Here is a 13,836-nt window from a genome sequence, read left to right on the forward strand (position 1 = left end):
GATTAGTGCTTGAACTCCCCCCAAAGACTCGACTCTATGAGTACATCTCCCCATTAAGTTTTTTCCAGGCTGCAAGTAATTAAGGTTGTTGATTTATAAAGTCCTACCTCCCCTACCCCCACTCCTACCTGCTGTGCCTGTTGTGGAGCTCTCCTTGGGCACACACAGTCCCTTCTCGTATGCTTGGGAAGTTCCCAGTATGCACTGGACACCACAGCAAACTAACCAGATCAAATATTAGAAGAAAAAAAGAAGTGGAGACCATGCAGAGGTGGTGACCTGGCTAAACTGCTGAGGGGAAGATAGGTCCTCACAGGTTCACTGCACAAACTACCAGCCGGGTTGGAATGATGACTGTGAAGTCCTGCCAGCTGGTTTGGTTACCAGCCTGGTTTTATCAAAGGACTGAGACAGACAGTGCTATCACAGCTCCAGACTCCCAGTCACAGAGTTTTGCAGCAAGGTGGCCCACTAAGAGATGGCCAAACCCACAGCCCCATTCCGGTCAATCAAATTGTGCTGGCATGAAGGGGTGGCAGAATTTGGCCCTAAATCTACCAGAGGATCAAAATGAGGTCAGTACTTAAGACAATTTGAGCAAAATGAATTGTCTTCCCATCCTGCATTCCTTGCACGGTGCAACCTTGGCTGGAAAGCTCAAAACCTTGGAGAGAAACACTCAGACCCATATTCATTTATGGGAAGAGCATACGTAGCTCTTACCTGTCAAATCAGGATTCATAGCTGGGAGCTGTGATGCTTTTTAGGAGCACACATCACAAACTCTTCATGTTTCCATGAGTTTGACACAGCTTTCAAGATAAAAAGCTGATGTGAAGAAGCACCCATCAAAAACCCTTGGGAGATGCTTTTTGTGATTTCTGAGATAATCCTCAGCTGTTTCAAATTATGATCTAAGCCTGAGCTGTGGAACTCATGCATTTTTATGTCTTTTAACTGGTTGTATTTCCATGCATGTGACATACTTCACTTGATTTAAGAAGTTTACAATATGCTTCAAGTCAAACAATATATTCATAATTAGTCATACAACCTTAATTGCAGAGAGTGTTAGCCAGACCAAGACAGAATTTTCCTAAGGTAGGGTAGGGATACTGCTTTTTGAGATTATTTTGTATTAGTTTAAATGCAAAACTTTCAGGACATCTGCAGTAAAGTTTAAATCAGCAACTTCAACTAAACATTCAACCAGTGCACATCTAATGAAGCACCATTGCATTCTGTACAATCACCTTGGGTTCCAGCCCTCATCTGCCCCTTTGCATCCTACTGTCCATCCATCCTCTTACTGCCAAGGCTCCCAACATCTGAACAAAGCATAGGCCTGACACAGCAACTCTACAGGCACCAAACACATACGGACACTGAGGTGTCGTTTTCCCATTGCACTTGGAGTGTAGGTATGTACACTCCCCGTGGAGTTAACACAGGGAAGAAGGTACTTCAAACCCAGCCATATCCCCAGTGTCTGATCTTTTGGGTCTCTGAGCCTCTAGAAGTGCATCTTTCCTGCAACTATAGAGTCTGTGGTCCCAGATTTGACAGTTCATGTTAGGAGATTAGATTCAGAAAGACGAGCCCAAGCTTCTGTGCCTTCTTTGCACCAGAGACTGGAAAACCTACCTGCAGTCATGGCAGATCTTTACGTCAGCAGGTTCTTTCCTCCATCAGGGAGCTAACTCCACTGAACACCAGTGAAAATCACCCCTCTGAAGCACTGGGTACACAACTACCATCCTTCCTGAATTTCCAAAATAATGCCCAAATAGCACAGAGGACTTTGGCTAGCTCTCTTGGTCAATTTGGCTGCAAATTAACCTTCATAGCAGACCGCTGCTGGCTTTGTTAGAACTGACAAGTCAGAGCTTCCAGCCATCCATTAGTGAACGCTGTTAGCAAGAGAAGTGCTCCAGGGCACTAGGTCAGGGGAACAGAAGAGAAAACCCAAGTAGGTCAGACTCACTAGAAAGGCCAATTTGGTCTTAACTATTCATCACATCATACACCTCTGGTGGTCCTGGGATTTCAGAAGAAAAACTGCAGTGTCTCCTTCTGGAACCAGAGTGGTGGTTTCATCCATTGTATGTGTTGGTGTCAGCAGAAAATGTGAGGTCCCTTTCTCTGAATGTCAACTATCGACTGCCTCTTGCAAGGTCCAAGATTTATGGAGAGGGCTCTCAGCGTTTCCAGTTCCCTCCCATGTCAATCAAGCTGGAAGGGGTGTTCTAAGACCATATTTATTAAGCAAAGGACAAACTTTGAGTGCCACTGCTTCAGGTACCTATGACTCAGGGAGCTGGCTGGCGGTATCAGTTAGGGATGCACAGATTAGAAATATCCTTATCTCTTCTCTTCGTATCCTCCCCTTAGATTTTAATGTTCATACCACAGACAGTTTTGTCCCTAAAGAGCAAGAAGGCAAATTATAAAGATAGTAGAAAGAAAGGGAGGTGGAGAAGGTAAATAGGGCACAAGGATGCCCTGGTACAAGGGGAAGATTGAAACTTCAGGTGGAATGGTGTTAAGGCAAAGAAAATGAAGAAGGGCATAGTCACAAACGTTGACGTAGAAAATGGGCAAAGGGAGAACAGTGAATGTTATTACTGTAAGCGAAGTGCGAAGTGCAAGGGCTTTGACTATGGTGCATTTGGATGTGCTGATTGAGACTCGTTTCACCCTGGTTTTACCCATCTAAAAATAAAGTTTGACATATAGCGCAAGCTGTCAATCCGAGGCTCCTTCCCTAGCCAACAGAAGGGGAGAGAAAGAGAGAGACACCTTCCTCCTCCAACAACAGGCGTCAGAGCAAGGCAAGATGCATCCTTTCTCATGAGTGAAGAAGGAAACAACCTCCCTGTGCTTAGCTGGATGCCACTGGCTGGAGCTAACCTGTCTCTAGGACACTACACCAATACCATCAGCAGATGGGACCGATGGGTTTGCTGGAAGAGAGAGAAACATCTTTCACAGATCTGCTTCAAAGCAACCTCCAGAACTCACATTCACGTCAGCAAGCCTGGGGCAGGACAAGCCTCTATCCCACACCCGTGCCTGGGCTGTTACGGGGTTGTGTCATCTCGTGCCAAGACACAGTAGCAAGCCAGCTTTTGAGCTTATATTTAATTTAGTTCTTGCTCTGTATGGTGATGTGTGAGCTTGGTGATGTACCTGACCCATCAAAACCTGCAAGAGCTGCTTCTTCCTCTGAGCTTTGTTTCATTGCTTTATCCAGAGTCTGAAGTGGAGATGGCCAAGGCTAAATTTAGAGTAACTTCAGCAGCACGGTGCATCTACCTGTGTTTGCACTCCGCTTTCTGAAAAGACGATGACCAAACATAAATCCAGATTTCCTTTTAATCTGGCCTATTTTAAGTCGAACTGCAAAGAAAGATATTAAAGCTGCTACTGTGAAACGTGCTGCTCCATGAATTAGTAATTGTGTTTACCTTCTACATTGGGAATTTTTTTGCCTGTGTTGCTGTTTCTTACCGCCACTCAACGTGAGGGGCTTTTATTCGAATGAGACTATTTCAAAGCACTTTTACACTCATGTAGAGTCAGGGACTTATTTACTTTCTGACAGTTATTTACTTCCCGTAAATATTTCACAGCCACGGGATCTCCCAGATGAAAGCAGAGTTTGCTCTGTGCTCCTGCTCCGGAGTCTAATTAAAAACTGAATAAAATGGGAGGGACGGAGCTTAAGTGCTAACTGCGATGGATGTGTCTGGAGGGAATTCAGAAGGGGAGCCTGTTTCTTGGCACAAGTATTGAAGCCTCTGCACAAAAGCAGAAGAAAAATGCTCAGCACAGGAACTGAAAGCCCCGAGATGGATAGGGGGAGTAGGGGAGAGGCTTCTAGAGGTGGGAGAACTATGAGCCAGCACTACTCCTGCTGTCTCTGAAGAGTTGGTCCTGGTTGCTATTTCACATCACCAAAGCCACCTCCTTTTGCCTGAACACCCCTCCCGCAGCACAGAACTGAAGTTGTCAGCAGCATCTCCCCATGCCTGCAATCCCACCGGCCTGGAGCTTCTGCCATGGGGACAAGGCTCCTGCATCCCCCTGTGAAAGCTGAAGGCATGTCCTCACCAGGGGTAGGTCGCCAACACCACTGACTTCCAAATACACCTTAGTATCTCCATGGGAGTTTTAACAGAACCGGTACTTTGTGCAGTATGCTAATCATGACAACAGAACGATAGGCACTGCAAAGGACTCCATGGCTGTGCTGTCTTTGCATTTGGATCATTTCCCACAATCACTGCTCCAGCAAAAGCCAGGGACTTCAAAGTAATCAAATAAAGAAGAGGGGGAAAAAAAATAAAGATCAAGCATTACTTTCCCTGTTGTTTCTTTTTTTTGCAGAAATAGCTTGTTTGCTGTTGCTTAAGGAAAGATTACTTACCATAGCTGTCTAGAGGGCAAGGGCAAATTGCAATTTCCTTAAGGTTCTGAGTGAGGATTTTTTGCTTAAAAGAGTGCATTTGGAGACAAGGGAGATTATGAACAATCCTTTAACAAGATCCTCAAGCCATCAGGCTGTTTAACATTATTGATCAGTGCAGCCAGAGCACATTTGAAAAAAATCTATCAGATTAAAATGAAAATAGCTTTCTTCTTCTGACTTCTCATAAACTTCATTTCACTTTGCAGCAGAAAGCTTCTCCGAAAGATGAGCAGTCCCCAAGCCCAAGGTGGTGGCCCTGCCGGGAACACGCTGCCCTGCACCCCTGCCCACTCCTTCTGCCTTTGACACAAACACAAGCCCAGCAACCGCATGTGTGTGATGGTTCTGTACCAACAAAAAAAAGGGATATTGCAACAAAAAAGCCCCAAACCCCAACGCCTCAGACCAGAAGAGACATCTCCTAACAGCTCATTTCTACAGAAAACCTTTTTAATAGGAAAGAACATGACCTGGGCGTGTATTTTAAAGAGCCGCCTTTTGAGAACATAGAACACTAAGTCAAAATATACCCAGATCCCATCCACCTAAACAGCAAAGCTTTCATCTCCAAAGTGCCCATGGTGGGAATTGCAATTCTGGGGATTTTGTTTGCAAAAGAAATAAAAAGAAACACTTTGCTTTCAATTTAGTGCCCCCAAAGTTGATAGCAATAGTAGTAAACAATAGAAATTATTTGTATTAACAGCCTTGTTTATTCTAATAATGTTGGCATTTTCTGCTAAGATTAATTAGCAATAATGTGAATACTATTACATGTGAACTATGCATCATAAACCAAAAATAATTTGACTGACCTATGTTCTAAAGTAAAATATTTACAGTAATGAGATTCTAATTATCCTTTGTTATGGCAGGCCATTCTCTACACTCCTCTTCATTGATAGGAGATGTATTGTTTCAGCATTTTAGCTCAATTTATTTTCTCACATTTGCATTTCCTTATGCAGAGAAAATGAGAGATGATCATTACCTTCTTCACTTTGCATTCAATTTACATCAACAGCGCATTACCTCATCCTAACTCATTTATCTACCACAGAAATTTGATAACAAAAGCTACTGTCAGTGATGAATAAAGATCATTTCAAATGGAACAGGAAGGAACAAGATGAATTATAGGTTCCAGGACCTTTTGTTTGCTCAAGAAAGGGAAAATAAAGGATTTTTTCCACCTAGGCAACACAGATCTCACAAGGCTGTAACTCACATTCAGCATCGCATATTTACGTGCAGCTGATCTTTCTGCATAGAAAAGTAACTCCAAATACCCACGCAACCATAAATGTCTCTCCCATTTGCTGCACGAAGGAACATTTTTAATTTTTTTGGACTGAGTGCACAGGATTTATGGTTCATAAGCTCAAGCAAACACTTTAACAACTACCCAAGGGCTATTGTAGCCTCATAACAACTAATAGCTCTCCAGCCTGCCAGACACAGGCAGATCCAACACGGTACATGCTCCACCACTCACCGGACGGCGTTACCCGGCTTGCGAGCACTCAGGGCGCTGTGAAACACGCTGTGGGATCCCCTCGCATTGACAGTAGCAGAATATCCATCTTGCTTTGCTGGGAACTAGTGGAACCTGCCAGCTCCCTTCTTCTAGCTCTTCTGCTTTAACAAGCCACCAGAGCTGCCTGGCCTCTTGCTGCTCTTCTTCAGCGTGGTATTAGAGCTAAGCCAATACCAGAAGGCAATAGCACCACCAGCACGTTCAGAAATGGAGTTCTGCTTTAAACAGCCTCTGGCTGAGACCTTTTCGAAGTTGGGCAGAGGCCTGTCAGCCCCAGATGTGCACGGGTGCTATGGTGGGTTTCGGTTTTGCTCTGTGCACAGGGGTGTGGGGGGAGAAGCAGAAACAGGGAAGCACTCCCCAAGGAAAGAGGTGTGAGGGGAAGATTTTTGACATTTTCAGAAGTGAATATTTCTTTTTTTTTTTTTTACAATATTCAGTATTTTCCCCAAGGCAATTACTCGCCTTGAAATAGCTCTTCATACTAAGGGAAAGTTGGAAGAAGGGAAGAAATGCGTTTTAAAAGTTGTAAGTAACCCACCACTAAATACAAATGGTTTGGTATGAAAATGCGCTCTTTCTTTTCTCAATGAAAACCTGCTTTTTTTTCCTCAATGTCTTTTCCCCTCTCTTCCCTCCCTTTCAGTCGGCTCTTTGGCCAGTGTGGATGAGGAGCAGCCTGTGAACCTGCCCTGGGCAAAGGCTGCCCCACATCCCTACGCCAGCCCACTGTCCGAGCCCCCAGGTCGCGAGACGTGCCCCCTCCAAAAACACCCATACTGCCATTTCAATCTGCCGCACTGGCACATCTGGGGAGCTTAAATTAAAGGGTTACCCAGAGTAAATAAACAAGCGCTTGCACTTTGGAATTATTGACTGAGCTCCACCACCCGACCAATTTGTTAGCGAGAGGTGTGGGTGGTGGGAAGATGGCAAATATCCCCCTCGTACTCTCCATTTGTCTTCTGGGAGCTTGCTTCGGTGCCCAAAGTACAGGTGGGTTCATTTAAAACCTAGCAAGTCCTTCACTTTTGGGTGTGGGGAAGGGGCAGGGGGGAGGCTGGCACAGGGGAAGGGACAGTTTTGTCACTTGATGGTGGGACAGCTTGTTCAGCCGCCTCCCCTAAGAGGCGAGAGCTCAGAGGGATTGCTGAGCTTCATAGCTCCTCTCTTTAAAGCTCCGGTTCTTTTCTTGGGAAGGAAAGAATAGCTTTTATGCTGATTTCATGCAGAATGTGTCACAGAGATTAACTTTAAGAATGGATTTTTTCAAAAATTTTGCAGCTTTTAAGCTTTCAGAGCTTGATTCAGCCATTTTAGAATGCACGCATCCACACACACAGAAGGCAAAAAAAAGGGGAGAGCGTCGCTGGCAGAGTAACATCCACACCTCTGTGCGTGCCACCGCTTTGTCCTGGAGTACAAACAAGTGCTCACATCCATAAAACAGCCATTGGATTTGCCACTGTGAGCATCGTTTAAAGCCAAACACAGCGTGAATTTAACAAAGACTGTAAGACGCAGCCAAAACTGTAGACAAGATAGAGTAGTTGATGGATGTGGGCAATCACACATAGTAATGCAGGCTGTTGCTTGATTTATCTGTAGCGGCAACAGTTCCAGCAGAGGCTGGTTCACATCCAGTGTGAGGCTGGTGCAAGGCTGGCCTTGCTTCTTTCGTTAAAACATTACAAGTAACGGGTTAAAAAAAAAGAGCCTCCTTCCAAAATGTTTGCTTAGCAAAGACAAGTGAGCAGAACCTCATCCTGGTACCACCACCACCACCCACCCAGGTGTACCACCCTAGAAAACATTATACTCAGCTGGCAGGAGAGGTCTGACCCCACAGCCCCTTGGCCCAGAGACCCATCTCACTCTCTCAGACCCTGGTTCAGAAGTTGGTAAGCCACGCGTGAATACATTCTTGGTGTGAGGATGGTTTCCAGCCAGGGTGACCACCGTGCCTGTGACCCCACAGGGCCTGCAACCTTCAGTTCAAATCAAGTTTTGCTTGTAAAGCAGCGTGAGGGATCAGTAAGGAACTGAGAAAGCCTAGAGGGATCTGAGGGAGGCAAAGCTGCATTCATTAAAATGAGTTCTCTCCATTAAATGGGTTAATTACAGCAGGTGCCTGCACATCCCTCTGGAAGGAGATGAAGGTATGGGCCTAACGCAGCTGCCTCACTTCACACAGGGCGATGTGTGGCTGTGCCCACATCGGGTTCCCTGGGCACTAAGCGCATGGAGAGCCCAACAGGGTTACAAAACCAAGGAAGGCTGCTCCATCCTTCTTACCTGAGCCTTTTCTGCCCAGCCTGGGGACAAGCTGGAGGCTGCAGCCCATGCCAGGGGGAGAAAGGGGCAGCTCCCCTCCAGTGAGGCTGTGTCCCCTGGTGCCACCAGGCTCTCAGCCCCCTGCTCAGCCGGGGGTCCCACACATAAAGCACAACCCTGCAGCTGGGACAGGCTACACCACGGGGTCTGCGGTGTTTGCAACAAGCCTGGCTTCTTCAGAGGTCAGTGCTTTACCCATCAATATCTACCACCAAACAATGAGATTAAGGTCAGGATCTTAATGCACTCCTTTTTGTTTTTAACCAAAACCACACTAGCATGAGGAAGGCAGAGGTGCAAGCTTGCTGTACAATAATTAAAAGCATTGCAAAAACAACTAGTTCAGTCTCTTGCAGAGAGATCTTTAAGCAAAGGGGCTGGTTACACCATCAGCAGGATGGCATAAATCAGACTGACCCAACTGGGGCTCGCGACAGTTCAACAAAACCGATCCTCTGCGGGTTCGGAGAGGCTGGATCTGCTCTGGGTGGAGAGCAGAAGCATTCCATGGGAAGGCACGAGCGGCTGGTGCTTGCCCCTCATGCTCCTCTCTGCCAGCCTGGCTGAGCCCATGCTCACTTTAAGCCCCCGGGGGGCCAGGCCCACAGGTGCCTGAACCCCTTCCAGCACAGGGCCCCCAGATAGAGGTCTGCGTCCAGGGTGGCCACCAGCAGCTCCAAGAAGAGCTGCTCTACTGTGCCATCTGGTGACACAAAGGGACATGGCTGCGAGCACTAAGGGAGGGTGAGGAGAGGCCGGGGAGGCAAAGCAGAGAGCTCCTCTGGGTGAATAATGCCTTTTTTTAGGATGGGGAAAAAGTGCTCGGCAGAGGTGGGGGTCTCTGAGAGGTGGGTCAGGAGCAAACCCTGTCAGGCGGCTGCCACGGCGTGGCTGCTGCTGCTGCCCCTGCCGATGGGATGCGCGGCCCTGCCAGGAGACCATTGAAGGTAGCACCATGACGGGTCTATATGTCCTTGTGCCCTTCACCAGGCAGCCATCATGGGAAGGCTGGTGACCACCACGGACATCCCGCTTAGACTGGGGGTCCCTACAGTGCCAGCAGCCCTCCGCTGGTGGTTTCTGCCCAGGAGCTTGGCCAGCAAGTTGAAGGTGGATGCACACCACCTTGCTGACGTGACCTGGCCCAGGGGGTGAGGAGGGCTCATGTCATCCCTCCTGCCGACAGGGAACAGTGGTATCCCAGGCACATGGGCAAGGGAGAGAAGCAAATGGCCCGTGGCTTCCAAGGGCTGCAGCTGCTTGCAGAGGCAAATGGCTTTTCACAGCCAAAACAGGCAGAGACAGTAAAAGCAAGGCAATTTCTGTGTCCAAACAAGACCTCACCCAGCAGCAGCATGAAAAAGCCTATTATTTTCCCCTCTCAAATAGCTTATTCTGGTGTGTGCATCTATGATAGGAGACACTCACACCATCTGCTTTAGGGTATTTTAAGCATCAAACTTCAGCACTCCTAATCACCCGCTCGCCATCAGTCATGTCTGCCTATCGACTACCTTGACTCTGGGTTCTCCAGATTTCACCCTCTGGATTGCACTTAAGGTAGACACCAAAGAAACCTCAAGTAAATGATAACACTCCTGAAATGTCCCTGGCCATGGGGCAACGGAGGGGTGAACACATGAAAAGGGCTTGTTTTCTGGGAGAACAGAGCCCTGAGAGCCCATCCCGGCTGCTCCACACGGCAGCGCGTGCGCCCCTCGAGCCCCTGTTTCTGTTCAAATCACAGTCTTCATCGAGAACAAAGAGGCGAGCTCGGTTCTGCACAGGCAAAAGCGAGCCAATTCAAACAGGCTGGAAGAGGTTATCCCCGGGAACCTGGAGAGAGAATGCATCGAAGAAAAATGCAGCTTTGAAGAAGCCCGAGAAGTGTTTGAAAACACAGAGAAAACAGTGAGTATCGCTGCTGCAAAATGGCAACGCCGTGTTCCCCCCAGCCTGCGCCTCTATGAGCCTTTTGGGGAGGAAGGAGGAGTGAACAGCAAGGGGAAAACCTGCAGGGATGAAGGGCAGCACCTATCGTATTTTATTCTCATTTTTGACCCACTGGTTGGGCTGGGGAACTGCTTTAAAGGTTTGTTGGTCACCATTGGGATTATGGAGGTGGTTGTTTTCCTGCAAGCCTTCTGCTTTAGCTTTGGAGTGCTCCCTTCACTGCTTCAGTCAGGTAGTGCCCAGAAATGAGAAATCAAAGGAAACTTCTTTCTTTTTTTTTTTTTTTTCCTTTGCAGATGGAGTTTTGGAAAACATACATTGGTAAGAGCTGCTTTCTTCATGTTCAAATGCATAATATTCATCTCTCCATGCATAAATAGTAGATGTTTATCAAAACAAATGTATTCCAGCATTCAGAACCTGGTTTGGGACAGAGCTACTCAGAGTCATGCACCCTAAATCCTGCAGCCACCCAGCCTGGGCCCATCCTGTTGGTATACAAATTGCAAGCCAAAAAAAAAAAAAAAATTATTTAACAATTTCTTTGTCCAAGTAGGTTTTTTGAACAAACTTCAAAAACCTCGCAGAACAAAGCCAGTTCACACAGACCACTGGGTCTGCTGAGCCCAGGTCACGCTTTGGGCTTCTAGTTCCAGCTGTGGCATAGAGTAAAACATGACAGCAATACTGAACACCCCTCCAGAAACCAGCAAATGCTCTGCTCTCCAGCAGAGATCTCCCGATAAGGCCCAGCCTTGTGCAGGCACAGCGTGAATCCCTGGAAATGACATATTAAAGTGGAGCCTCAACGTGATCATAGCAAACAGCTGTTTGCAATTCACACCCGTGGTCCCAGGCCCTTGCTTCTCCGCCATTTTCCTTCCACCATCTATTTATTCCCTTTCAGCCTCCATCCCCAACGACTCCTCAGTCCCTCACCAGAAAGATTTCAATGCCCACTAAAACATCTGAAACTAATTCTAAGGACATTTCAATAAATGAACTGCTTTGTAGATTGGCGAAGTGCCCAGAACATCTCACTAAAAAGCCTTAAATAATTCAGATTATTCAGTCCAGACTATAAAATAAAAAAGTTACATTTGCATTGTAGGACTGTCCTCTAAAAAACCAACTGATGAAACTCAACACTTCATTTGTTTCCCTGCCACTGTAACCAATTAGCTCTTCAAAAATAATGAACGCCATATATTCCCCTATCATCCACAGTGCCCGGTTTACTGTTCAGCTTCCCAGCTGCTATTCCCAACACGTGCAGCCCATGGGAGAGCCACGCTTGCACAGCACCCAAGTGGTACCAAGCTCTGATTGCCCTCACCAAGCAGCGATAGCAGCCGCGGTCCCCACCTGATGTGTAAACCCCAACACCCTGCCTTAGACAAGACAAAACTATTTTGTCAAGGTTTGCAGGCTGCCTTCTGCATTCCAGCCCATTCCTCAACTCACCATTAACAGCCACACTTACCGGCAGGACACAAACACATCAAGACATTCCCCTTCCTCCTTGTCTCTGCAATAACCATTTCAAAGCACACTTGCCTGTAATTTAATGTCACAGACTTACTGTTCCAAAGTGTTAGATCACTAATTTTGCAATACTGTGTGCTTTTATCAAAGCCTCAGCTTCTCAGCTGTAGGCAGCTGTGAAAATAAAAGCCCTGACATGCAAAGAAAAATCTAGACCAGATAATAGTAGCACAAGACTTAGAAAGAAAGAGCAATGGCCGAGGCACTCAATCCCAATACACAGAGAGGTCTCCAAACCCAAGTGGACAGGCCCAAACCTTCAGCGAACAAAGGCAGTAGTGTTAAAATAATTCAGATTAGGATATCCTAACCACTCTTGAGGAAGCAAACCCCCTAACTTTGCCTGTCCAACTTAGCCAAGACATGAGGTCCTGTTGAGATGTTGCATGAGGGAGACTGAAGAGGAGTTCTGCTGAAACGAGCAAATTAACCCACGCGGGACAGGGTACATAATTAGGACTCTGCTACTGATGTTACCCCAGCACTGATGTTGTCTGCTGTGCACTTGGGTGCCAAGATCTGACTTGTTTTCCATTACCAAGAAGGAAGGTGTGCAGTCTCTTGCTCGTCTTTATCAGGAGGCTTGCACAGATCAAGGCTGTGGCACTTGGTCAGCCCCAGCCATGGTGGACGCTCATGTTTGTTAATTCTCCTGTCTTCTCTCCAAGATGGAGATCAGTGCGAGTCAAATCCATGCAAAAATGGAGCTGTTTGCGAGGACGCAGTAAGTTCTTATGTGTGCTGGTGCCCACCGGGATACGAAGGCAGAAACTGTGAGATAGGTACGTACCAGGGGCTCCACCTGGGGTTGTTCTGCCTTGCTTGAAGTCTCATCAGATCAAAGTGGGTGTAGAGTTTCATCCTACTTGAGGGCTGTTTCGGACACACTTTGCCTTGCAGTAAGGCACTGTGCGAATGTGCAAATTCAGCCCATCGGCAAGGGGATTACAGGGGGACATGCTTGGGGATATAGGAGCGGATGGGGATAGAGGAGCGGATGGGGATAGAGGAGCAGATGTCTCCATCCTCTCCTGTCCTCGGTGGAGCCCCAGCTCCACCTCCGCTGAGCTCTGGGATGCCTGCCCTTACACAGGGTTCGACAGAGACTCAGGCTCAAGGTCTTTTGTTCAGCACACTGAGGCTGCCAGCGCAAATGTTGACGCAGGGACCTTCCTTTATGTCCCCAGCACAAGGCTTTCCGGGGCCGCCCGTCAATCAGGGACGACGTGCTCACCTGCTGAAAGCAACAGTTTTCCCCCGGCCCCGACGGGGCCCCCATGCTCTCCCTCCTCCTCTCCCTTTCTCGTGCCAGGCTGGGCAGCAGGTGCCGAGAAGGGCAGGATTATTGCAACCTCCTCTCAATGGCACTCTGCTAAATTCATAATTATAATTATCACCAGCAACCTTGATTCTGGAGGCAAACAAAAGGCAAATATTTTCCTGATGGGTTGAGGAGTTTATGAAAACCAAACAGCTGATAATTTAAGCAAGAGGGATATTCAGCTCTTATATTTATAATATAATCAGGGGCTGTGCGACTTGCATAATGTGCTAGACTCACTGCACTAATAAAAGATTCTCTTTCTAGTTGTGCTTCTGCTCTGGCAAGAGAGGAGTGTACGTTAAAAAGAGCATTTCAAAGCTGCATCAAATTTAAATAGACTCATTGCAGATTTCTCGTGGAAGTGAGACAGGAACAAAAATAGCTCTAGAAGTGAGGCGTGAAAAGGAGCTCTGTAAAAATAGTAAATGATGGCATTAAAATGGCTACAGGAAGGGAGGTGTCCTTGAGGAAGTAGGAGTGGAGTTAATCTGCTGTGAAGTTATTTGAAAACTCACTGAGAATTAAAAGGGCGTCTGTGGATTAGTGGTTTCCCACCTCCAAGATGTGGTGTTCCCACCACAGAGGAGTGCGAGGTGGGATGGGAAAAGACATGTGCAATCACGGGAACCTCAGCAAGCCTCAGGTTGGGGCCCGTTTCATCAAAGCTCCTGC

General features: G+C 47.1%; 1 protein-coding gene across 1 annotated transcript in view; it reads left to right on the top strand.

Moving 5' to 3' along the window:
• The first annotated feature begins 6,937 nt into the window (after positions 1-6,937).
• The window catches only part of F9 (coagulation factor IX), a 15,902-nt gene continuing 9,003 nt past the window's right edge, over positions 6,938-13,836 (top strand). The window contains exons 1-4 of the mRNA XM_009643359.1: positions 6,938-7,004; positions 10,090-10,253; positions 10,592-10,616; positions 12,509-12,622. Of these exons, the coding sequence (XP_009641654.1) occupies positions 6,938-7,004; positions 10,090-10,253; positions 10,592-10,616; positions 12,509-12,622 (370 nt within the window). The remainder of the gene's footprint in view (positions 7,005-10,089; positions 10,254-10,591; positions 10,617-12,508; positions 12,623-13,836) is intronic.

The sequence above is a fragment of the Egretta garzetta genome, unplaced genomic scaffold (assembly GCF_000687185.1).
Source record: "Egretta garzetta isolate BGI_Z169 unplaced genomic scaffold, ASM68718v1 scaffold220, whole genome shotgun sequence".
Taxonomy (NCBI): Eukaryota; Metazoa; Chordata; class Aves; order Pelecaniformes; family Ardeidae; genus Egretta; species Egretta garzetta.